The sequence below is a fragment of the Phalacrocorax carbo genome, chromosome 3, assembly GCF_963921805.1.
Source record: "Phalacrocorax carbo chromosome 3, bPhaCar2.1, whole genome shotgun sequence".
Lineage (NCBI taxonomy): Eukaryota > Metazoa > Chordata > Aves > Suliformes > Phalacrocoracidae > Phalacrocorax > Phalacrocorax carbo.
In genome coordinates this window covers 102,615,477-102,642,148 of record NC_087515.1, presented here as the reverse complement: position 1 = coordinate 102,642,148, position 26,672 = coordinate 102,615,477, and the positions used below count along the sequence as shown (strand labels likewise).

The 26,672-nt window shown below is 38.8% G+C and overlaps 1 protein-coding gene and 1 long non-coding RNA gene across 6 annotated transcripts in view; both read left to right on the top strand.

Annotated features, from left to right (window-relative positions):
* The window catches only part of TINAG (tubulointerstitial nephritis antigen), a 53,218-nt gene extending 38,573 nt beyond the window's left edge, over positions 1-14,645 (top strand). Inside the window, exons 10-11 of one of the 2 annotated variants that reach the window (XM_064447893.1) lie at positions 13,312-13,357; positions 14,426-14,645. In XM_064447893.1, the coding sequence (XP_064303963.1) occupies positions 13,312-13,357; positions 14,426-14,536 (157 nt within the window). In that variant the 3' untranslated portion in view covers positions 14,537-14,645. Of the gene's footprint in view, positions 1-3,099; positions 3,155-13,311; positions 13,358-14,425 lie in introns of those variants that run through there. The other variant, XM_064447895.1, reaches the window with a different exon arrangement.
* A 411-nt stretch (positions 14,646-15,056) lies between these two features.
* Positions 15,057-26,672, top strand: part of LOC135312659 (uncharacterized) — an 87,484-nt gene continuing 75,868 nt past the window's right edge. For all 4 annotated transcript variants that reach the window (XR_010372321.1, XR_010372322.1, XR_010372320.1 and 1 more), the window contains exon 1: positions 15,057-17,942. This is a non-coding gene — a long non-coding RNA (uncharacterized LOC135312659). The remainder of the gene's footprint in view (positions 17,943-26,672) is intronic.

The window sequence follows — 26,672 nt, the reverse complement described above, 5'->3', positions numbered from 1 at the left end:
AACAGCCAGCTGAACATGAGCCAGCAGTGTGCCCAGGTGGTCAAGCAGGCCAATGGCATCCTGGCTTGCATCAGGAATAGTGTGGCCAGCAGGAGTAGTGCCTGTACTCGGCACTGGTGATGCCGCACCTTGAATATTGTGTTTCAGTTTTGGGCCCCTCACTACAAGAAGGACATTGAGTTGCTGGAGTGTGTCCAGAGAAGGGCAGCAAAGCTGGTGAAGGGTCTGGAGAGCAGGTCTTATGAGGAGAGGTTGAGGGAACTGGGGTTGTTTAGCCTGGAGAAGAGGAGGCTGAGGGAGACCTTATTGCTCTCTACAGCTACCTGAAAGGAGGTTGTAGTAAGGCGGTTCTTGGTCTCTTCTCCCAAGGTATTAGTGATAGAACGAGAGGAAGCAACTTCAAGCTGTGTCAGGGGAGGTATAGACTGGGTATTAGGAAAAATTTCTTTACTGAGATGGCTGTCAGGCATTGGAACAGGCTGCCCAGAGAGGTGGTGGAGTCACCATCCCTGGAGGTATTTAAAAGATGTGTAGAGGTGGCACTTCAGGGCGTGGTTTAGGAGGCATGGCAGTGTTGGTTTGACAGTTGGACCTGATGATCCTAAAGGTCTTTTCCCACCTTAATGATTCTATAATTCTATGTGTATATATACATATAATGTCAACTGTTAATGCTACCAGTATGAAACCCAGCTAAAGAGGTGCAATGAAACTGCAAATGGTAAGTGAGCCTAAGGAAGACAAATTGGTCAAAGGTTGGTAATTTTCACTTTTTTAGCTCCACTCTTCCTTTAAGAAGACTAATGACTGAAAAATGGCATGTGAAACTGTCCTTATCTCAATATCTCGTAATAATAAAAGTAGACTGAATTCACATCAAAGACGAACTTGTTAGCAGATTTATTTCTCAGATTTGTACTTTTAAGCTCTAGTTGCTGGACAGACCTGTTGAGTCTATTCTACAGCAGCTCCTCTCTAAAACTGGTGCATCTATTTTTAATCTTCTTTTCCTTCTACTCCTCTGGGTTTCTTAGATCTACCTAGGAGAAGACGACAGAAGAAAAATGTAGTGTCCATAGGGAAAGAAAACAAGAGGCAGATTTGTTGACGGTGTAAGGATGACAGTCTTTTCAGCATAGAGGAAGTACGTTGGCTTAAATAGCTACACTTCTAGTTCAAATATATATCTTTTCAAAGTTAGGCTTAGTGAAGTAAAGTATCCACCATTAATGTTTGCAGCCTCTTCAGACCAATCGTCTCTCAGACTTTTTCCTCTGCATCACTTCGGTATCAGTGCCAAGCTACAATATCTGATCCATACCTTCAATCAGAAAGCTGTATATGCTGATCCCCTGACACTGAAAAATTCAGAAAGGCCCCAAAATCCAAGGTCTTTGGCTGCAATCGAATCTATGGACTGTCACCTTAATGCTTGGAGGGGTCAATAATAATTTTATTAAAAGACTTAGGTACTGTTTCATTAACAAGATAGATTTTTAGGTGTTTGGAAGGTGCTCAGAGTGACAAAGGACTTTCATAAGAGGACACTGAGAGATATACATTAATTGGAAACACATTTCCCCTCTATTTTTATTAATGATTCACTGAAAGCTTTAAATTCAATAGTGCAGCAGATTAAATGTCATTGAAACATCTATACCCTGAAAAAAACATTGGTTGAGTGTTTCTTAACCCAAAAAGCCATACTAATGGAGATAAAATTGACACGTGAGGCAAAAACTTGTGTTGAGGGGATAGCCAGACAGAGCAATAGCAGTCTAAGATTTAATACACAATTAAGTGACTCACCTGTGCAATGTCCAAAGGCTTAAAAAAGATACCAGTGACTACTTTTAGTGACATCTCAGATTTTGGCTTTGAAGACACTTTGTCTGTTCATCTTCCTCTTCACTTGTCCTCACTTGAGCTTAGACTCAGAATAACAACCAACGACCTACATCTTAAACCACCAAATTATTTTCTTCCTGACTAAAGAAACCTTGGGTTGAGTTTCCTTTTTCTTCCATGGGGGAGAAAAAAATCTACTTTATTATTGTCAGGCAATCAACATCAGATAGTATAGTTTAAAAATTAAAGAGCAATGCCCAAAAATACTTTGCAGCAAAGAGAAATACATTAGAAGATCATGGGGAAAAGATAGACGGTGTCAGATGATTCATGCAGTTAAGACCATAAGGCTGTCTCACATATAATTCATTATGGTAGATTTGTGGGAATGATTTATCTACTGACTCACTGATAATTTGGCTCATCTCTCATGTTGATAAGTCCACGCCAAACCATATTTTCAAATTACAGCAACCCTTTTCTAAGAAGTTTTGTCTCATGGAGAACACTAGTCAGTGACCCTAACCACCTTCTTATTAATAAAACATTAAGAGCTAAACTTCTGTCTAATTGAGTAAATGAAAATCATAGTCTTTGAAAGGTACTAGAATTTTGTGTTACAGCACTAAGAACAGGACATAACCTGCACTAGCTATACCTTTTTTTTTTTTCTGGTAGCATTATGACAGCGGTACGACCAAGTCCAGGGAAGAAAGTGAGATGAAAAGTTTTAGACCGCATGTATTTCTGTCCCACTCTTTTTTTGTCTGGAGAAGGAGGTACTGTGAGCCTTTTATGAAAGCAGAACTTTGGTATTAAAATAAACCAGGTCAAGATGAGAGGGACCAAGTAATCTTTGTATTCTGTTGCTGTGTATATATAGTCTATGGGAAGACAGTATATTTGCCAAAGAGATTTCATTGTTTGTTTGGCTAGTACAGTGACAGCAAACTAGCAATGCCTACATAGAAAGCATAGTATTAGACAAACGAGTCCAATTTGTTAGCACTGATTGTGGTCAGCACTTAGGTGGGGTGAATTGCTTTCAGGAGGTAGCCATCTCTCTTGAAAGTAGAGTGGTTCTTTTCCTAATCCAAATGTCTCAGTTTCCTGAAGTTGAATTGGTTGAATTTGGACTTCACTAAGTCTTGTTTGATCACCAGCATATATTTTCAGAGACAGAAAGGGACAGAAATCTCATCAAATATATAACTGTGGAAATCCCATGGTTTATGTGTCCTGACAGCCAAGAGGACAAACCACATCGTGGGGTGCATCAAATAAAATATAACCAGCTGGTCGAAAGAGGTGATTATCCTGCTGTATTCAGTGTTGGTTCAGCCTCACCTGGATGGAGTGCTGTGTGCAGTTCTGGGCCCCACAATTTAAGAAGGATGTGAAGGTCCTTGAATGTGCCCAGAAGAGGACAACAAAGCTGGTGAAAGGGCTGAAAGGAATGTCCTATGAAGAGCAACTAAGGACTTTGGGTTTGTCCAGTTTGGAGAAAAAAGGCTGCAGGGCAATCTCATTGGTCTGTACAGCTTCCTGAGGAGGGGAAGTGGAGAGGGAGGTGCTGAGCTTCTCCCCCTTCTATCCAGAAGGACACGTGGGAATGGTTCAAAGCTGTGCCAGGGGAGGTTTAAACTGGACGTTAGGAAGCATTTCTTTACTCAGAAGGTGGTCAAACACTTGAACAGGCTTCCTAGAGAGGTGGTTGATGTCCCAAGCCTGTCAGTGTTTAAAAGGCATTTGGGCAATGCTCTTAACAATATCCTTAGCTTTCGGTCAGCCCTCAAGCGGTCAGGCAGCTGGACTAGATGATCATTGTAGGCCCCTTCCAACTGAAATAGTCTATTCTAAGTTTATGCTATAGTTGTATTGGAGGTTATATAAGGTTCTAGTTGTCTTTTTTTGACCTGAAGATCTTTGTGAGTGAAGAAATTAACAGAAATGAAAGTATTTGGGGAAAAAAAAAAAAAAGAGAAAATTACGAAAAGCTTGAAAAAGCAAAATAGGAGTAAAGACCATAACTTTAAAACCAGAACACATACATTTCCTTTATACATCCTCTATGTATGCTGTTTTTTAACAAATTCATTGCTTCTGTCTGTGAAGATAGGATGTGACACAATCTTATCTTCAATGCACCCCCACTCTACAAAGACAGGGAGGAGACATTGCAAACAAACAAACAATCCAGAGACAAATCTTAGCTTTAGTCCCATAAATCTGGGGTTTTTGCCAGTGACATCAATAAATCTAACACTCAGCCTACAAACTGTAACTTGGAAAGTGCAACTGTGAGTTGAAGTGGTTGAAAAAGAAATTGCCGGAGTGATTTAAAATTGTATTCTGCTGTTTGTCTATTACTGATTGGTAGATGGGGTTTGTCACTATGTGAGAAGAGTCTTTTCTAGATATAAATTGTTGAATCACAGAATTCAGAAAGATGATGTGGAATGTTGATTCCTAGAGCACAGGTGTTCTGTAAACAGTTTAACTCCTCGGTTAACGCAAAGCTCTTACTTCCTCTAACATTGACAGATCTGCAGGAAGTAATAGCTTGAGATCTGGGACCTTTTATTCTTCTTTACTCTTAAGGCCTTATTTATTTTTATTTGACATCTTTAGTCTTAAGGAGTCAGTTTGTATAATATTATTTAACACACCGTTTAGATGACTTTTCTGTATTTGCTAACAGCACTTTACCCACAAAGCTGAATATAAGCATGCTACAATCTAGTTTCTGTTCCCCTATAAAACACCTCAGTTTTGAGGCCACTGCTGATAACACTTTTTGTTGTGTTAAGTTGTATTTCTAGCTTTTTTACTGTTTCATTCAATGATATTTAATTATCAACGGCTATGTTTTTTTCTGAAAATTTTCTTTATACTCCTCTTATGAAGTGCACCTTCATTGTACTGATACAGTTTCTTAAAAAAAGAATTAGGAAATGGCCAAACAAACTTAATTTCCATTCTGTGGAAAAATACTGAAACAGTCTCCATATTTTAGATTTTTTAACTGTCAGGCAGTGTTGTGCATTCAGGGCCTACTCTTACAGAGTTAGTATCAGGGGAAAGTTACCACTGAAAAGGACAGCTAAGGTCCCTCTACTACATAAAACTGGACATAAAACTATGAAAATATTTTTATGGAAGCACACAAGTATTCATCCTTTTATCTGGAAGAGCACCAGAATTCTCTTTACAGAGTCAGCTGGAGCCAGTTTCCCTTGAGTAAATGGAAATACCTCGCTTACTTTTTCTTCTGAAGGGGACTGAATGTGGTTTGGTGAAATTACTTTTTATTCAAGTTTATTTTTGATTGAAGGTCATGATGGTTTCTTTTGGAAAAGCTAAGTGGTGTACTTATTACAGAATGTTTTTGTCAGACAGAAAACTCCCATTTTTAAGTATTTTTTGGTAATTGATAGGCAGACCTTCTCCTTAATTATTCCTTAAAATCTCTTCTTTTTCTTCTTAATAAAAATGAAATTTTGGAGGGGGTAAGGTTTTAAGCTTTTCCTAAAAATACCAAAGATTGGGACATTAGTCGTCTAAAGCTTTTTAAAAATAATGCTAATAGATTCCCTGTCTCTGTTAGTAATGAGGTCCAGCATCTGTTTGCTTTTGAAATGTCATTCATTTGGAGTAAATATCAAGCTGGAATAATCACAAAAGCAAGAGACAAAAAAGTGCTATGAGATTATTTTGGTCATCTTTCAGAAAATGTAATATTGTTCTCTAATGGGTGTTGTCCAAGAATGTGTCAACTCACTTTTAAGTGTGTCATTTCCACTTGGGAACTAATTCCATGAGGAGCTAAATTACTTCCTTGTTGAAATACTTTTTCTTGATGTTTTTTTTCCTGGACTTCTTCCCCCTGTCCTATCTATCAACTAATATATGACAATTTTCTCTTTCTGCTTGGCATTTGAGCCCTACAAACATCTAGGTTGTTGGTGTCTACATGTTTTGACGTATTCTTTTCTCAGTTTGTCAAACACACTTTTAAAAACTACTTTTAAAAGTAGTTTTAAAATATTTTTATTCCTAGAAGTGATTTATCAGGTTTAGTGTAGCACTCCAGTCATACACTGTAAAATCTTTTATTCAAAAGATGCATGCTCTTGCCTACTTTTAATCCCAGCTTCCTGGGTTTTCTTTCTAATGTTGTTAGCATACCTAAAGCAGACTACATGTCTAATTTGCTGCTCACTATCACATCTATTACCTTCCAAGGTTTTTGCTTCCCTGGAGACACTGGAAATCTCTACCTTCAACAAGGTTGGGATGTCATTAGTTAGGAACATGTAGTTTGGATACATCTACTTTAGGAAAAATTGGTAATGACTGCATTGGCTACATGAGCTACCCGATCTCTGGAACAAGAATTGTCAGAGAAAGAAAAAGAACTGTAGGAGGAGATACAATATTGACTGTATTAAAGAAATTACATCAGCTAACAACTCTGAAAGTTTCATAGTTTTTTATGGAGTAGTGACAATCATTTATTAATTCCCACTGAATTTAACTTATAGTCAAAATATTGATACCTCTCACATTAATGAATAGATTCCCATTTCTTTTCTTTAAATACTACTTTCTGAAAGTAAATAATGGCAACAGGATTTGCTCTTCTACTAAACCATTTTCAATTACAATGCCCAGCACAAAGGGGTTCTGTTCCATGATTAAGACTCCAAGGCACAGCTCTTTTACAGGAAAAAATAACTAAAGTGTCATTTTTCCTTCCAATTTGTTGGCCCCTAAACCAGCTCTTGTGCCAAGCCATGAGGGAGCATAAAGTGCACCCCAGATTAGTTTAACAACCTTTTTAGCAAAATACATTCCTGGTTTAATTTTGTTCAACAAAACTGTAACATCTATGATTTTGTGCTATATTGTGAAAAACTGACATATATCAGAACTGTAATTTCCATGTTTATTATGATAATTTCATCTTCTTGTCTAAATTTTTTGTTTTATCCCTGATGGCTTAAGATGGGCAGAACCCAAGTCCTTCAGTCTGTAATGTCTTAATTCTCCTCATTTACTCTGAAGTCATGTGTTACAGTTGTGTAGTTCTGGAAGTTGATACATTCTATTGTCTGCTGATTCCCATTCACTATATTCACTGTATATTTCCTAATAATTTCCAGTCTTCTCCTTTGCTCATCTCACGCTTCAGTAGGAAACTAATTGTTTCAGGATTCAATTTGAGATTCAGGCAGGTGTGATGTGCTGGATGTCCAAATTCTCATCACAGCGATGTTGATCTAGTCAAAAAAGTCAGTAGAGACTGGAGGGCAACTCAGCTACAACTGTTCACAGATCCATTAGTTGCCCCATATAGATATTTGGTGCTACCAGAAGTGGGAAGATCTTCCCACTTGGCTGTGTCTCCAAAAGGACTTTGATGTTTCATAGATGTTCTGTCATGTCTGCCAGAAACATGTGGATGTCTCAGGCACCCTAAGGCATCTCAAATAGCCCTCGACACCTGCATTTAGGCAAGTGAATGGATCTCAATGTATTCTGTTTGCTTCTGTGGGACACACATGTTTAAATATCTTAGTCTTGAACTAAATCCCATAGTGTTTTACTGTCAGGAAAAGGCAAATTCTAATTCCACTTCTGACATTAACATTTACATTAAGGATAATAATGCCAATGTACTGCTTCAATCTCAGAAGAGACCAGTAAAACAATAGTATACTGTATTAACTGCATTTTTGAAAATATTGTAAAGAAACTACTACGTAATCTATTTTTCCATAGTATACCCAAAGCAAAAATTTGCATTGAGTAATAATCTTTGTACTACTGGTTCCTTTCATAACCTATACAGAACTTTTGCTTTTCGGGGACAGAAGTGGGTGGCTTATTTAGCTCCTTCAGGATTATACTTCTAGTTACTGATATTTTATTTTTATTTTGGTCTTGAAGATTTTGAGGGACCAATCAACACTTCATCTGAGCTGCTACGCTCCAGGAAAAGACATCTGGAATGCTATCACTTTCCACATTTGCTATCAATAATATATATACAGGACGTGAGCTACATTGAATCAAAACCGTTTTCTGAATTGTTGAAATAAGGTGCCATCCAGTTTCCATTCAGCTTAGCAGATGGCTAAGAGCTTTAGAAGGTTAACATTTCCTCTGAATTTATTTGTGTGTTACTAAATATTATCTTATCATTTTAACAGCTTCCTCTCAGTCAGTCTTTGTTCGTATTTCAAGGAGCAGTGCTTACAGCAGCAAGTAAAACAGCAGTTAAAATTCAAGCTGAATTTAATATTATTCATTTACATCATATATTTCTTTATAACTCAGAAAATTTGCTCTCAGATGCCTGGCTTAGCAACAGAAAGGATATTTAGAGATTTGTTTTCTCTGAGGAATCTAAACTTAAATTAAGCTTAAAGAGGAAGCTGTGCTTAGATGCCATAACATGTTTGATAGGTGCAACTAAGGGATACAATACAGAATGAATTTATTCCATCAGTAAGGCTGCAACCATGAAAAATACTGAGGTATAACTTTATAGGTGGGAAAAGGGAAAAAGAAATTGCAAAGATCAATGCGATGCTTATTCTGAGAAATCTATTATAGAGAATTGAGAAATCTATTTGAGAAAATATGTTCTCCTTTCCTAAAGGTAGTACTGCGGAAACCCTTTCCACTTAGCAGATTTTTGAAAGAATTGTTTCCTCTTTAGAAGGTATATTAGTATGAATGAGCCAAGAAATCCCCAGAAATGCTCTTAATGTTGCTGGCTTTCACTCCCAGAGGCAAGATGTCAAGTCAAACTGGCATGTGGCTACAAATCCTACATCACTGAACAATATATATAGACCATGGTTCGCAAAACAACAGCTGTTTCCATCACAGCTGAGTGCTTTTTCAGACTGAAAGAAGTGTGTTAGCCTGGAATAAATGAGAATTGGTGAATGTCAGCCAGTCTTTGGAACAAGCCTGAACAAACTGTGCCAAGTTTTAGGAAAGGCTTGGTAAACAGGCGTAGGACTTCATGCCACAGTTGGTGCCAGTAAAGGTCATCATGTATGGAGACACTACTTCATTCTGCCTTCCCTGCTGAGTCCTGCTCCTGATTCATGTGCTAACTCCAAGACTGGTTTCTATTAGTAAACAATAAATCCACCTTATTATTTGCTTGTTAGACTCCAGCCACTTTATTTAAAAAAAATAAGTGGCAAAACCACTTGCCCCATCACAATCTATTACTATACTTAGTTATTTAACTGTTATGCAAAATCAACACATTGAATAAAAAATTTAATAATCCATGGACGTGTAGACTAACTGAGGCTGGAAGTTGTTTTGTCCAACTCTCTGTGTCCTAAATTGGCAAAGCCAACTTAGATCAAGTTTCTTAGATCATTGAATACTTTAGATGAGGAGGGATCTCTGATGGTCATCTAGTTTAATCCCCCAGCTCGAAGCAGAGCCATCTTTATAATTAAGGTTCATGGGGCTTCTCAGGTTGAGTTTTGGATATCTCTGAGGACAGATGTTCCACAACTTCTCACTACAGTAGTGCCTAACCACTCTTGTAGGAATACTTTTTTCCTTATCTCCAACTGCAATTTCCCTTGCTGAAAACTTTGACTGTCATAGAATCATAGAATCGTTAAGGTTGGAAAAGACCTTCAAGATCATTGAGTCCAACTGCTAACCTATCACTGCCAAGTCCACCACTAAACCAGATCCTCAAGCACCACATCTACCCTTCTTTTAAATACCTCCAGGGATGGAAACTCAACCACTTCCCTGGGCAGCCTGTTCCAATGTTTGACAACCCTTTCAGTGAAGAAGTTTTTCCTAATATCCAATCTAAACTTCCCCTGGTGCAGCTTGTGGCTATTTCCTCTTGTCCTATCGCTTGTTACTAGGGAGAAGAGACCAACCCCCACCTCACTACAACCTCCTTTCAGGTAGTTGTAGAGAGCGATAAGGTCTCCCCTCAGCCTCCTCTTCTCCAGGCTAAACAATCCCAGTTCCCTCAGTCACTCCTCATAAGACTTGTTCTCCAGACTCTTCACTAGCTTTGTTGCCCTTCTCTGGACATGCTCCAGCAACTCAATGTCCTTCTTGTAGTGAGGGGCCCAAAACTGAACACAGTACTCGAGGTGCGGCCTCACCAGTGCTGAGTACAGAGGCACTATCACCTCCCTGCTCCTGCTGGCCACACTATTCCTGATACAAGCCAGGATGCTGTTGGCTTTCTTGGCCGCCTGAGCACAATGTCGGCTCATGTTCAGCCAGCTGTCAGTCAACACCCCCAGGTCCTTTTCCTCCAGGCAGCTCTCCAGCCACTCCTCCCCATGCCTGTAGCGTTGCATGGGGTTGTTGTGACCCAAGTGCAGGACCCGGCACTTAGCCTTCTTGAATCTCATGCAGTTGGCCTTGGCTCAATCAATCCAGCCTGTCCAGGTCCCTCTGTAGATCCTTCCTTCCCTCAAGCAGAATTAACACTCCTTCCCAAATTGGTGTCATCTGCAAACTTACTGAGGGTGCACTCAATCCCCTTATCCAGATAATCAGTGAAGATATTGAACAGGACCGGCCCCAGCACTGAGCCCTGGGGAACACCACTCGTGACTGGCCGCCAACCAGATTTGACTCCATTCACTACTACTCTCTGGACTCGGCCAGCCAGCCAGTTTTTAACCCAGTGCAGAGTGCACTTGCCCAAGCTGTGAGCAGCCAGCTTCTCCAGGAGAATGCTGTGGGAGACAGTGTCAAAGGCCTTACTAAAGTCCAAGTAGACAATGTCCACAGCCTTCCCCTCATCCACTAAGCAGGTCACCTCATCATAGAAGGAGACCAGGTTAGTGAGGCAGGACCTGACTTTCATAAACCCGTCTCCTGACCATCAACTGTACACGTATCAGGAGAGTCTGCTTTATCTTCTCTATACCCACCCTTTGTAAGGCAGAAGACAACCTCTCTCCTGAGAGGTGAACAAAGCCAGCTCCTTCAGCCTCTCCTTGTGCATCACATGCTCCAGTTCCCAAACATCTCAGTGGACTCCTGCTTGTCTTGTTCTAGCTTGTTAATGTCTTTCCTGTATGGGGAAGCCCAAAACTGGACACAGTGTTCTGGATGCAGAATGGCAGGTCCTCACTAAAGGGGATTGGTCATATTTCTTGACCTGCTGGCTGCACTCTTGTATACTTTAATTTAATGTATTTTAATTTAGAGTATTTGGATAAATGCCCATGGGCATAGATTCCTAAGTAAGCAGCTCTTCTTTTAAATTGTAAGATAAAATGCATATGTCAAGTACCTCTGTTTGTATCTGACTATGATGGAACAAAACCTAGGAAATTAAATTCATGGATATGTCATAGTCAAGGATAAAAAGGATACTTTTCCATTTTGGTTTCTAAGTTTTCTTCCATTTAGAAACATTTCTGATAATCAACAAATTCCTTTTAGTATGAAACTAGAGGTTGACTTTTTTTAAAAATAATAATGTTAGAAGAATATTTCATTGCAGAAATGCGAGTGTGCAGGAACTGGTCATTATCCTTCTCAAACAAGTGGGAGAGATAACATGTAGTACTGAATGAAGGGATACATGAATATAAATTCAAGTCAATTTTCCTCTGTCTTTAAGACTGATGTAAATATTGGACCTTCACACTGCAGCTGATGTAATATTTTTTAGTAAAATGGGCATGAAGAAAGAAATAAATCTATAGCTTATTATATATTTTCCTAAAAATTTATGGTCATAACAGACTGTATATGAAATACATTTGGTGAAGAAATGGCAAAGAACCCTGAACGTTCACATGGTAATTCAAAGAAAAAGCATCATAAGGCCTTTCTGAAAAAACTGTTACATTCAGTGGTCATTATGACCAACACTGTTTTTATGATTCCTTGCATTTAATGAGCAGTGACTACAGTTTGTTCTTGCAGCCATAATCCAGACTTCTCCTCTCTGCTACTCATCAGTTTGTCTTGTTTTTCTTTTAACTTTGGCTGGAAGTGCAGGCATTCCACATATGTTAGCATTCACTGTTAACCAAGGAGAGCTGATGCCACCATGACTGTTCAAATTTTTTTACAAAGGTGACACAAATATCTTAATTTCCCCATTCACAGTGTGGGATTTCATATCATATATTTTCTGCCTGTCTTTCAAAGTGAATGGAGCACTGCAAATACAGCTCAAACACATGGCAGTGGTGGGATATACACAGATGAACACCCTGTCAATGGCATTCTGTATATTCTAGGATTAACTTTATACTGTGGAAAGACCTGTAAAAGTTCATACCTTTGGTTTTCTGTTTATTTGTGCTCTTTTACAGGCACACAAGCATCCTGAAATAAATTTTTTTCCTGTAAGAAATTTTTTACAGTGAGGCTGGTGAAACTCTGGCACAGGTTGCCCAGAGAGGTGGTAGATGCCCCATCCCTGGAAACATTCAAGGTCAGGTTGGACGGGGCTTTAAGCAACCTGATCTTGTTGAGTTTGTCCCTGCTTATTGCAGGGGGAGTTGGAATAGATGAACTTCCAAGGTCCCTTCTAACCCAAACTAATCTATGATTCTATGACATGTGAATAGTAACTAGACAAACATTTGTTTTATAAATGCAAAACAAATCAGAACTCTCTAAGCAATCAGTAGACATACCATATATACCTAGCTACCTAAGATGTGCAGCCTAGATTTGCTCATTGAACTACATCCAGATGATGGACTTGCACCTTCTTTTGCCCCGTAGGTATACAAAGTGAGTTTTAACAACTCAGAGCACTGTGCAGTTCAGCTACAACTACACAATTATGAAAGTCCTATCACCTGGCAGGTGGGGACAATCTCTTGTGTGGTTTCATGGATATTGCCACAACACTCAGCATGTCCTCAAAGATGTCAAAGAAACATCAAGTAAATTTACAGGTCATCCCCCACACTGTGCAATAAAACAGATTAGGTTGTCAGCAATTTAATTTGGGATGAGAAAAGCTTGGAACATATTCAGTCCCAACTGACCAGCTATTTTTGTAATGGTGTTGGATGAGATTTAACAAAGAAGTTCCTAGGGATCTTTAGCTGAATTGAAGAAATGTGTACACATTAATTTCAATACCCCTACTGTTTAGTTCAGCTGGCAAGCTGTCCAGAGCAGAGATTCTGTCATTGAAAACAGGTTTTTGCAATGACTAAAATTACACATAGGTTAAGATTTTGTAGTCCCTAATGGCAATGTCTTGTGGCTAGCAGGATACTTATCTTCATTTTCGTCACCAGCAGAGTTTGTTATTTAAAAATGGAGACATCTGTCAGTCATGCTTTGTTCTGATACTGGTATTAGGACAACTAAGACAAGCTTTTCTTTTCTGATTGTTTGTTTAAAGCTAAAATATATGAACATATGCATAAAAGGTCTCACTAGTGCTATCTCTTGCAATAGGTGGGGAGCATTAGCTGACAGAAATGGACAGAAACAGAAGTTCTGGGTAAGTGGATCCTTAGCACTGTGTTTTGAGACAAGAAAAAAATCTCTACAACACAGATTATCTAAACCCAACTTCTTTCCTTTCATTCACTTTCTTTGTGTCATTTTTTTTCCTTCACCTTAAAGTTCTCTGCATAATTCTATTCCCTTTCTGGCAACTTCTATCTTCCTGACCCTTGAACTGTAGCATCATCTACCTCAATTTCAACGCCTGTTTCATCTGATCTCACACCTATATCTGCGTTTTTCCCTACACTGTCTTTACTTTCTCAAATCTTATTCAAATTCTCAAATGTTATTAAAATTTCCCATGAAAACTCAGTTCTTTTTGATACCTGCAAATGAGACTCAATAAAAATAATCAATATTATTTGTTAAAACATTTGGACAACCTATCTATTTAAACAGCTTTGGCAAATGTTATCCAGCTATCGGGAAAAAAACCCAACATTGGGTTTCAGCCGTTCAGAGTAAGTCAGGTTTTATTACCTTTATTATGATTAACAGCTCATCTCATTATTCCTCTGTTCAGCAGAAGGTAATTTGGAATTTACATAGCTGATGGCAGGGCTTATGGTAGGTAGTATCAATGACATGTAAGGCAAAACTTCTACTGACTTAATTAAAAACTAAATTGCTCAATATGTCAATAGCTAGCTAAATGAAACCCTATTTATTAAAAGTCAGCTTTTTTGTGTCTTGGGTCTCTCTTTAACAGATTAGTTGTAATTGGAATTTTGACCATTGTTGTTTCAATATCCACTTTCTCCAGCCAGTAGTTGAATTATCTAATGATTTCTGTCTCAATTTATCAAACTGCCTTGTAGAAGTACTATTCCATTTTTATTAACCCTGGATTTGGAACTGAATTTTTGATGAAAACAAAAAGGAACAAATGATTAGAAATCAGAAAAAGATGCCTTCTGATTCTCAGTACACCAAAACTGAGAAATTCTCTTTCTTAAAAAGGAAACTAACACAAAATATTAATTTTGCATTTTACACCTTGATTTTTAAATACTACCTTAAAATTAAAATTTATATTTTTTTCCTCTTTGTTTTTCTTTAGATTGCTGCAAATTCCTGGGGAAAATCTTGGGGAGAAAATGGTTATTTTAGGATTCTACGTGGACAAAATGAGTGTGATATTGAGAAGCTGATTTTAGCTACTTTGGGATAGCCATAGTCCTCTACTCTAATTGTATTGTACCATATCTGCTTTAAGTATCTATTCTTTCCATTGTTGCATATTGAGTCTTTCTAGAGAAATAAAAATGTCTTCTCCGTAAGTTACCTTTCTTTCTGTTATGGCTTATTAGGGCTTCCTGACCTGAACACACCTCAGCCATCACAACACTCTCAGATCTCACCTGATACAAACACTCCTTTATACTAACAGCAGGTTGTATCCAGGACTACTAAAAACCGTGGTGTCTCACAGAGCAGGAAGTTCCCTCCTCTGTTATTTACGTCTCACCACTGTTTTGTTACATTACTAATGGTTGCTTCAACAGTGCCTGAATTAAATAGAGTTACATGGTTAGTCTTAATCTCTTCACAATACATACTCTGGTCACAAATCACTTTAGAAGTATTAGGTGCTTTTCACACAGAATTGGCTTAGATGGCTTATGGTCATACTGGTTAAAAAAATTCCAAAGAAATATAAATATAATAATAATAATAATAATAATAATATAAATAGAGTTCTGGTCCTGCTGCAGAGTAATTATTTCCTATCCTAGCTCAGATAAGTTGTATTTATGTATCATTATCTCTTCCAGGAAATTCATTTTTTACTAGTAGATCCCACAAAGTCAATGCATTTAGAATAATACAAAAATTAATTGCAGTGAAACAGCATATTCCTGTTCCCACAATCACAATTAAATATGCACAATTTTAATAATTTGTTTAATGAAAGGAAAATAAAGAAGAAAATGTAATTTCTCCTCAATTAAGTCCAGACCAGACTCATTCCTGAACTGCTTGCCTTCCACTCACTGTTTAACCTGGGAATAGGCATGTGTCACCATGACCAAAAGCCTGTTTCCAATGGATGACATTGGAAAAGACAGTCTGTTGTTTGTCTCCACTGACGTATCTGTAGTCCTGGAAAAGTTCCCAGTGTAGGCCAGGAGGATCATTAGTGCAGACAAGACACCCAGAAGCCCTTCCACTCCTAATGCTCCCATACCTGCTTCTGTCTGAAGAAGCAGCCTACTGGCCCGCATCCCCTCCTATCAGCATTGCCAAATCTTGACAGGCTTGAGGACTGTTTTGCTTATTTGTTAATTAAAAAACAGACATTGCAACTATCAATATAAGAAGAAATTAACTACTTTCTACCCCTTTTAGTTTCAGTTAATCCAAAAGCCAAATGCCAACAGGAATCATCAGTCATAAAATTATCTATGAAAGAAATAACTCTGCCATGTTAAATAGGTGGGGGGGAAAAAGCTGCCATGAAATTCTAGTTAACAAAGAATTTCCAGTGACACCTTCAGTGTCTTTAATACACATGATTCGTTCTTTCTAGAAAATTAAGAATTTGGCTTTTAATGTCATCACAAATGAGTAATAGCTTTTCCTTCAAGAACTCTTCGTGGCAGTGGTATCCAAATGATGTCCTTGCCACTGAAATAATGTCTCTCAAACTAAACAGGGGTCACAATTTATGTTGCATCACTACTGAAAGAACTATTATTAAAATGTTAGTATCATACTGCTGTACAGCAAGCTCTTCTGTGGACTCTAGTGTCATACAATAAAATTAATTTAGACACAAAAACTTTTATAACTTGAAATTTATAGAAAACTGTAACACAAGCAATCTTAGAAGAGATAAGCACTCTCAGAGAAGTAACTTCCAGCTTTAGTGAGCTAAACCAGTACTTTGGGGGGAAGTGTACTGAGCCATCTACACAGCTACTTGTCAACCTCTTGGTATGTATTGATTCCATAAACATCAAGATTTCAGAAGAGTAGAATTTAGCTCTGTAGTGAATGATGCTGCAAAAACATATCCAGTCAGCTCTGGGGTTTTTGTTTCATTCAACTGCAAACTGGTTGGCACTGCTGTAGCTCTTTTGTTACTCATTGTTGCGATTCCTGATTTGCTTGGGAGATCTTTTTAGGGTCTGGGTTGTCACATTAAGTTTCTTCAATGATGAGAAAGCTCAAAACTATGCTCCTAGGTCTTTACCTGACCAAATTAGCATCTTGGCTTTAATGAAGCACCATGTGCAAGTGAAACAAATCCAAGCATGTAAAAGCAATTTAATGGTTTGCAAAGTGATACTGCTCTACTCACCTTCTGGGGTTAACCTTTGGTGCTCTGAGTGATGTATGTGCTCAGCACTCTCTCTTAGTATCATAAAGCTGCAGTCCGTGGGAATGCCACAGTACTTGGAATTTAACAAGAGGCAAATGTACCCATATCTAGAAGCCAATTTGCTCTTTGAAAACAACCTTGATGCTGAGGCAGCTATTCTGCTGCTATTCAGAGCACAAGTAAAGGTTCTCCTCAGTGGGGACTGGGAGCCTCCTCACGTGGAAGTTTGCCTGACACAGACTACCTGAAGACAGATTTTAAATGTCAGAAGGGCACTGAGCTCTTCTAGTGCACTGTTTAGTGGGAGTTTGAGGAAACTTGCTCTTCATTAAGATGCCACCTTCCTCATTTCTCTCGTTTTATTTTGGCCTCTCCATCACTAATGCTCAGCCATGCCTACTAGCTTGGACTAAAAGTCTCCCAGCCTGGAGATTTTTCCTGTATGACTAGAAAGGAACAATATGGGGCTCAGGTTAATTCAACAGAGAGCTCATCTGCTTTAAATCACTAGTATTACTAATGGTCTATGGGAACTGCAGAATGGGGTGGTACCAGACAGGGAAGGCAATGCAGAAATAGCCTTTGTGTTTGTGACACGGTGTCAATTTCCTTTTCCATAAAACAGGAATGTATCATTTTTATGGCAAACAAAAAAGAAATCCCCACTCAGATTACACATTACAATATTTCTTGTTAACAACATGTTATATGACATTTTGATTAGTTGTCAGTCTAACTGTGAAACTTTAAAACTGGGTGTAGAAATAGCTAGAAGAATATACGTCTTGGGATCTGGTACCTGACAGTATTCATAACTAGTGGAAAACTCCCTGTCTAAATTCATATATATATTTAAAAACAGTTTCAGATAGAACTCTGAACAGAAATACATATGAACTTTGGGAAAGTTTGAATCTTCCCAATATTAACTGAGCTGAACAGGCTCCTTTTGCAGTTTATATTGATCATCCTTCAGGGCTTTTCGACAATCAGCTCCTAAACATTGCTGACAGTATCTAACAGATGAACACTGTTAATGTTATTTGAGATGGCTTTGAGTAGAAATTAATTTTAAAATTAGAATGGCTAACAAGGCAATAAAGGAACACAGCTATTTTCACACTATTGTTATCTTGTTTCCATCCTATTTTTATAGAAACATCGCCCATCTGCTAAATGATAGTAAATCACACCCTGAAGATTGGCTTCCTATTCCATGGAAGGCGTTATCAAGCCTGGTAATATTCTATGAGTGAGTAATTTTGTTTGCATATAAATAAAATTGGTGCTCGGTAAGCACTGAATTCCTGAAAGCAATTGTTCTGCTGAGGGGTCTGAGTCACACGCAGACACATGAGCCACAGGGAGCTGCCTCTCTGCCTGGCTCCAGTCAGAGATTTCGGTAGGGCTGAGAGGCACAGGAAACTCTTTTCCTACCTCACTAGCAATAACTGCACACAACTTGGCAAGACCAGGTTTCCTCAGCTCTGGAGTTTGCTCATTGTCATTAGGAAGTCTAAAAAATTGATGACACGTGCCATAATAGGGATTTTCATTTCATGTTGCTATTTCAGAATCGTGCATGATGAAAATTCTTTTACAAAGCTGTACAATAACACTAAAGCACAGTATGTGCATACTCCTGCTAAAATTAATTGAGAAAAGGGAACCATTTGAACATCTCACCTAATGAGCACAATTGCTTGAGAACAAAACCTGAAGGCAGCCAGGCTTCAAAATGAGGTCGGAGCAGAGGGAAAGGTTTTACCAGTGTGATATTTAAACGCTTCAAACTATGGGAGAATTAGGGCATATGGACATCCTGAGAAGCCCCTATTCCAGCAGTGTGTGGTTGCTGCCCTGCCTTTAGCTGGGGAATGTAATACATGGCTTGGATTTTGCCTGTCTGTTATTTACTGCCTGTACCTTTCCCTTAGAAGGCTGCAGTTAGGCAAAAAAGCAGGGTTTTTTTTTAGGGTGGTCGCTTTGTCCTGGATGCCCAGAGTGAGGTCCCTCTAGGAGAACTTCCCCTGGGCATCCTGAGCTTAGGGAGGCTTCTGGGCTTCAAGCTGGCAGCCAGCACTGGGACTTAAAGCTGCACATGTTTATATGTAGCTTAGTGCAACAAATTACACGTTTTGGGGGAATGCAACATAAAGACAGTGGAAAGGGGACTCCAAAGGACACAAGGAACTTGCATCTGGAGAAGGGACCTTGAGAGGACTGACAAGGGGACTGTCTTCCTGTGGTTCCAGGGTTCAAGGAAAGTTGCTAGGCTGAGAGCAAGTCTGAAGAAAAGGAGCTACACTTCTAGGAACCAGAGATAGAGGGAGATTTGCTTTTAAATCTTTTCAGCTTAATGTTTTACTAGAAGACGTGACAGGAGCTTGCACCTGGGCACTTAATGCTGCACCTACTGTTTGGTAACCCTTTCCTATATGAACAACTGGCTCACATCTTTGCATCCATTCCTTTCTGCAAGGATTAAGCCTTCAGCAGAATGGTGACTGTCTTTGCCTGAGCTAACAGCAAATTGTGAGTAACATTGCTTTATTCTGAAGCACTCTTATGTCACTTCAGCCCAGATATACTCGTATACAGATACCGTGTTTATTTCTGGACAGATTCAGTGTGCAGACTGCCAGCTGCTGAAATTTTCTTGGTCTTTAACTCCTGGTCCTGCCTGTTTTTCAGCAGACACTCAGGGCCAAGGAGGTTGGCAGAGGTCAGTGAGTGAGGGCTGTATAGCAGGAACCTCTGCTTCATATAGCAGCAACTTGTTGTTAGGGCATATTAAAGGCAGAATGAATGCAATGAAAGGGACAGGTTTTTGCTTTTCTTTATAAGAGTGTAGCTGTCAAATATGCATACTGTATTACTTACATCAAGGAATGTTATTTCTTCATCTGTAACACCTTATCGCTGCGTCTGGAAATCTTGGAGCAGCAACACACAAAGTTGTTCCTGGAGAAGGCAGCTGAGGGAGAAGCCTGAGGCAGGAGGCCTCTGAAATCCTCAGTGCTTTAAATTTTTTGGGGCACTTGAAGCCATGGACTGCCTCAGGCTGTGTATGAAAAAATTTAGGGTTATCTGGAGCTTTCACTCAGCTGTGTAAGCAGTCATATCCACATAAACATAGATAGGAACTCATGAATTTAAACTACTGCCTTAATCTAAGCATGACTGCATTTCCATTGCAAACGCTGAAGACTATCCTCTTTTCTTTTTTTCTGCAGCAAAACCAGCATAAAACCACCTATTTAATGCATTACATCTATCAATTCATGATACAGAGCACAAAGTTTTATCAAAGAAAAATTTCTAGAAAACTTATGTGTAAAAGACATATATTTAGCCCTAGTTGTGTTGTACTGTCAAGTGCAAAGGACTCAGCTATTGAATGTCATGATAATACTGTTCTTACTGAAATGGCATAAATTAGCCAAGGGGACTTCTGTTCATCAAGAAACTTGCAAGTAGGGAAAGTGGACAATCAAAGTGTTAGAACCTGCATATGTCTTTTTTACTCTACACAAGCAGTTTTTAAAAAGTACTCTATACTCCTAGCTGGCGTGATCCACTGCCTGTGGAAAACCGTATTAAAAGTGTGCGACCTCAATAGAAGCCAAATTGCTGAAGTTTGTGAAAGTCTTGACACTTGGAGAAAGGCAAAAAGGGTAGAAGGAGAGGGAAGGGAAGTGGTTTAATAATTCTTTCTGTTTTCCACCAGGTCTGGAAACAAAAACTAATTATACTTCTGTCTTGGAAACAAAACTCAGCAAGTTTTGCTGGGTTTCACCCACTCTAAAAAAAAAATTAAGGCCATATTTACAGATATTTCAGCAAGTCTGGGCCAAGCTTTGAAAAAGCCCAAAGCAAGAGTATGTTTCAACTGGAAGCTGTATTACACATCATCTTGTAATGCTTCTACTCCACCCAGCCTGGCTTGGAACTCACCCCCGTTTCACTCTGATTTTCTTGTTGGAAAACTGTCCAAAACCAGAATGAACTGTGACGGGGATTAACACAGCTGCACCGAAGGCGGGCATCAGGATTTTAAAAAAATAAATAAATAAAGCGTGTTTGAAGTCCAGTGATAGATCCTGCCAAGTTTCATACAACAGTGCTACAGACAAAAACACTAGAGCACCATGGGGGAGGCTGCCCTAGTGGCATTTTCAAGGTAAATAATTGTATAATGATTCCTGCAATAAGAAAGGCCAGATAAAGGGGAAAAAATTACAACTAATCACTCATTTTTTTCCAAATCCTGAAGAATTAATTATTCCATTGGATAGGTAACCTTCTTACTTTTGAGTGAAGGTCAGATGAACAGATGGCATTTCACTAATTGGCCAGTTTTAGCATGGATTTTCATTCACTGTTCTGATGCTTCTCTGCCTCCTCATGGTGTGTTGTCTCTTAATGTGTTTGCATTTCTGTATTAGCTTTGTCATTAGACATGCTCGTGTTTGGGACAGTGAAACTGATTTTAAATAAGGTTGCAGGCAAGCCATCTGTGTACGCTTGAAATATTGTGCACCCATAAGTTTCCATGGTGTTTCAGAAAGGCTGCTGGAATTTACTTCAGGAAAGCAGAAGAACAAGAAATTTAATATAAAGCCTGGGTACTGAATTTTCTTAATGGACAGATTACCCAAGTGGCAATAGCAGAGAAGAAAAGAATATAAACAGGCATAACAGAGGTTTTGTTATCACCTATCAGTCTGATTCTATTCCACACTTCTTTCAGCCTGAGCCTCTGCCAGCTTCCCTTCTAAGCACAGTAGTGCATGCTCAGTCCTCCCTGGGGTACTCTGCTTACTCAATATGTAGCTCCAACAGCAAAGTTTTCTTTCCAGCAGGGACTCCCCCTAAAGAAGAGTTAAACTATTAGTCACAGGAAGATAAATTCTTGAGAAACTGGGCACACTTAGGTAAAGATGTTAAGAAAAGCCATCAGTTTAAGCTTGAAAGTCCATGCTGATCTTGGGAAAGTGAGATGCTTGAATAGGACAGATGCCCCAGGACAGTATTGTGTGTGTGTGACTTTTAAGGTTACTTACAATTTCCTCTGCCTGAGATACTCTGAGTTTTCTCATGTGTAAACGCAGCTGCAGGGAGAGCTAAAGGCTCTTTGGGATGCGGGAGAACAAACAGGGATCACATTAATTGGCATGACAATAGCTACCGTACATGTGTGCATCTCTGGATGCATGGACCTGTGTGTCTGGATAAACACAGTGAGAATTTTTTCTCCATAACGCTGCCTTGGCTCTAGAGCTGTTCTGAAGGAGAGCTAAATCCCAATGACAGGTAATTCAGGTAGTCAGGGTGTTCAGAACTGGACAAATCACAGGGAAGAGAATAAAGTTTTCATTCTAAAGACAGGTTGCTCAGTTAGTCTAAACACCATGAAGGTGTCTGTAGAGAACAGGTGAATTTGCTTTGCTGAGAATACCAACTAGACAGGATAGGACTCTATAACCACTGCTTCCTGCAATATATTTTTTTTAGAAAAAGACTCATTATACATTAATTACTCTGTAGCTGGAGGCCAAGAACTTTACCTTTTTTTACCACAGGGACAGCCCTGCAAAAGTACCACACCCTCCAGTATCAGTGGTGACGGTCTCTTTCACACATGCAGAGAATAGGAGGGAAAGGGCAAAGAAATAATGCATATACTTTGTTCATGTAAGTTCTTGAATACAAAGATCTGAACTCTTGTGGTTGTCATAATGAGAGAGATTTGCACTGGTTTATTTTATTCATCAGCTTCCTTCCCCCTCTGCAAATGTGTGCAGAAACCCAGAGGAGCAGTATTGGCATACTTGGTGTGCACAAAGATTATTCTCTGCCTATGTTTTAATGAGACTGATGGCCTCACTGCAGACTTAGCTGAACTGGGAAAAAGCATTTCTTTTTCTTTGTATTTATTTTGAAGTGCTCCCTGTTTCTTCAGGCCCTTGAAACGCTTTTGCTCTGTGCTGCTCAGTGCTCACCTTGTTCTGAAGGGATTCAGTTGTATTGCCCATGGAAGCAGTTAGGATGCTGTCAAGGTATGGCCTTAGAGCAGTGCCAGTCCAGGCGATAGTAATTGTCTTTATTCAGAGGGATCAAACTCTGTTTCAGAACCAGGTGTAACAACCTCTGTAAGCCTGTGTCCATCTACACATGTAAAAGCTGTCTCCAGGGAAATGTTGTAAAGGTGTGTGTAAGTGCTTACACGATCAAGGAATTTAATGCCTTTGTTTACGCCTTTTTTGGGAAAAAAGATAATTTCTTCACCTTTATATTTTATTTCCAGTAGAGCGGAATATAGCAAATTTCAATATCTATGTAGTATTTTTCAATTATCATGCAACTCCTAAGAAAACACAGTACCACTATAACTGTGTGGCACAATTAACATTGAATTGTAATTTCTGAAAGATAAAACTCTTCCTGACTCTTCACTGAACAAATGTCCTCTAGTGTATGTTTAACCCTTCAGTTTTGCTGATTGGTGATTATTTGTATGTAAGAAATTGATGATCTTTGCATAAGGTCATTATCAAATGCGTTTCTTACTGGTAGCAGGTAAAAATACTGTAGAGTACTACTTTTGCCCATGGAAAAAGCCTGAAGGCCTGGATGCTTTGTCTGTTAAATTACTTTTAAATAAATCCTCCCTTCCCAAATAAATTCTGTCCCACTGCAGTCCATGTGGGTTTTTCCCCTTCTTTAAGTGCGGTAGGCTTCTCCGGGTATTGGCCTTCCTCCCTTGGGCTGGCCTGCCCACCTGTAATCCTCTCCCTCCCTCACAGGATTAGGTAACTGGACAGAATTGCCAGAGATGCAGTAAAACTTTGGACTGTTCAGAGAGTGAGGTAAGCAAGGAATCAGCAGCTTCTTTCTGTTAATTCGGTTTCCAGGGCTGATGTTCACTCAGAGTAGGATGAAGCTGTTGCTCAGGGCCTGAGCCAGGACAACCTGGCCCTGGCCAGAGTCCCCCTTTGACGTGTAAGTGCTGGCCCCCCCATTTCATGTGTTTTGCACTGTTCTAGGCTCCAGGTCTGTTGTGTTAAAGCAAATTTTGGAGTCTGAGGGCTGATGAATCTGGCAGTGTAGACAGAGCTAACAGACCTGGAGGCGTCTCAAACCTTGTATTGCATTGGTCAGAGGTTTTTTCTTTATTCAAATATACTTCCAAGCCATCTGCTTTCAACACACAGAAATGCTCTGTGAGTTATTGGGTTATTGGGTGTCTTTTTTTTTTCACAATGCTGTTTCTATTGCTGCCGTATTCAGAAATAAACGGGTTGGCTGTAGCATAACTTAGTCATCATTGATACATTCAATACCAGACACGCAGGTAAGGTTTTTTGAAAGTGCTTAAGAAAGCTGCAAGTCAAGTTCTATTGATACACAGGGAAGTTGGGTGAATTATTTCTGGAAGCTTATGAAAAGCCCACTTATGAGTATTAGAAAACTGACTTATGTTGACAAAACTCCACTCTTTGCAGAGACAATGTGACTTAAAAGAGCATCTTAATGGAGTCTAGCTAGAACCAAAAATCAATATTTCTGTTCTCTTAAAGAGAACCTTTGCTTTCTAAAAGGTACAAAATACAGTGCCTAGAATAAGGAAGTAATAGATTCTGCCAGATAAGGTCATGCAATTCTTCATCCACTAGAACTACTACGTGATACAACTCATTTTCTTTACTTCGCACTTTACACTGTGCTTTCTTTTAATATGAACAAACTGATGCGTGATTTTGATTTCCAGCTCATAATTAAGCACCTGACAAACTTAGAGGTACACAATTTTGTGTATGAATTTACATACTGGTTCTTGTATTAATGGTGGAAACTTACATAGGGTTGCTCCAAGGTCAGTTAGGTGAGTTCACCTCTCAGATCTCCTGTGACCCACCAGAACAAGGGGCGTCTTCTGCTGAAGATGGCAGGTAACTATGTGTTCTGTAGTCACATGCAGAGATATATGTAAGACTGGTTAAAATGAGGGATAGTAAAGGAAATGTGATGGATGCTCTGAACAGTATTGTGCACTGAAATACAGGGAGGCATTTATAAAACCCCTTGTGGATTATGTATCCTCCTTGTTTACCAGCTGCACCAGAGCACACACTTTCTCTTTATTCCTACTTCAACTTTGCCAGGCGTAGTAAACAGGTGTGTCCTAGATTCTTCCACCTCGTTATTAGTGCCCTTTACTTCCTACATACTTCTTGAAATTATGATTGTGCCTGCTTTTACAAATTCTTGTCCTCAGAAAGACTCTGATTTCAACACACAGGTAGTGTACATTCATCTAAGCTGTGTGAGGCTGGGAGAGAAGATGAATATGTGTGCAGAATCCATAGCAATTCATAAGGTCCTGATTGAGATCTAAGAGGTTGGAATCATTCATTTATATGAGCTTGAAACAAAAATAAATTATTTAAGATTATAACCATTCAGAAAAAAAATCTTTTCACAAAGGATTTTCTTTTCCAGGTGAAATGAAACTTCCCAGAAAATTAATTGTATGGAATAAGTTTTTTTTTTTTAAAAAAGTAATATTTTCTGAGCATAGTGTAGCACTTTGTTCCCTTTGTAGTTTCTTTCATTAAATTCCACGCATGCAATTCCCACAATGGTAGCAGGACACAGGGATTTAACTTTCTTTCTCTTTTTTCAACAGATAAAGCTCCTTACCATAGGGAAGTATAGAAAGTCCTTCAAAAGGGCTAATATAGGCTTATTGAATATCAGCAAATACTGTAATGTGATGTGTTTCCAAAAATTACTTATAGCTACATTTCCATTCTCTTTAAACTCCACAGAGGCACAGGAATTAGCTTTCAGGCTGGGATTTCTAATTTTAGAAAGGCAGTAAGTTTCATTAGCAGTTTCTCCAGGCTCACTGTAATTCTGTCTAAGCTGAATGGATCTGAAAGAATGAAGTAATCTCATTTGTTAGTTTCTTTAGATGTGCATTGTTTAAATTGTAAAAAAAACTGGCTTTCTGGGCTTTATTTAGCTTGACTGTAGCTTGCACTCAGTCTAGTTGTAATGGGAAGACAATAATTGATGTCATGTTTCAAATTAAAAGCAGCATTCACCCATTGCATTCTTTAGCAGAAATGTCTTGCTAAATCCTACAGTTAAATATTTGTAAGTCAGGCCTCAAAGAATCAAGAGATTGATGTAAATCATAAATAAATTTTTAACGGTGGGGTTTTTTTATGTCAGTTTCAAGGACTTTTGGTTTATATACAGACCACATACTTAAAACCCCTTCTCTGTAGCTATGTGAGCTCTGCAATCCCTTTAACAATGGTAAAATTAGTCTGCAACTCCACCATGTTCCCCTGACATAAGGAACACAAAATACTTGCTAAGTCTCCAGGATGTGAAATTTAAAATTGTTAAAAAATATATTACTTTGTATCTATTAATGATGTGTGCATTTATGATATGCATTTTTTTCCTTAGATTTAGGAAAGAGTATTCTGAATGTTAGTGAATTTGGCATGTTCATTAGGAAATATTGCAGTAGGCTGTGGCAATTTCAAGTTGACTGCTGTCAATAGTTATTGGCATTTCCACTTGTTCTAGTATTAAAAGATTGAATAAACAGGAATTCATTTTTTATTTGCTTCACTATTTTGAGTCACATCACCCTTTCTCCAAGGTCAGGTAAAGGTGACACTGATATCAGGAGTCCCCATATGCTTGCACTTAGCAGAAGACTTCTTACTGGAATAGAAAAGGTCTTTTTTAATCACCGTGATCATATCTGGTTCACGCTTTCCTAGAAAAACATAATAATCACTTAGAGTTGGGAGTTTCATTGCCATCTCATTTTAATGAATTTATCCTGTAACAGCTGGATGGCAAGTTGAGTTACACTGAAATTTAGAAGCTAAATATATAGTCCAGTAATCAATCTGAAAATCTTCAAGTTTGTCTCTGTCACTGCTGTTTGTGT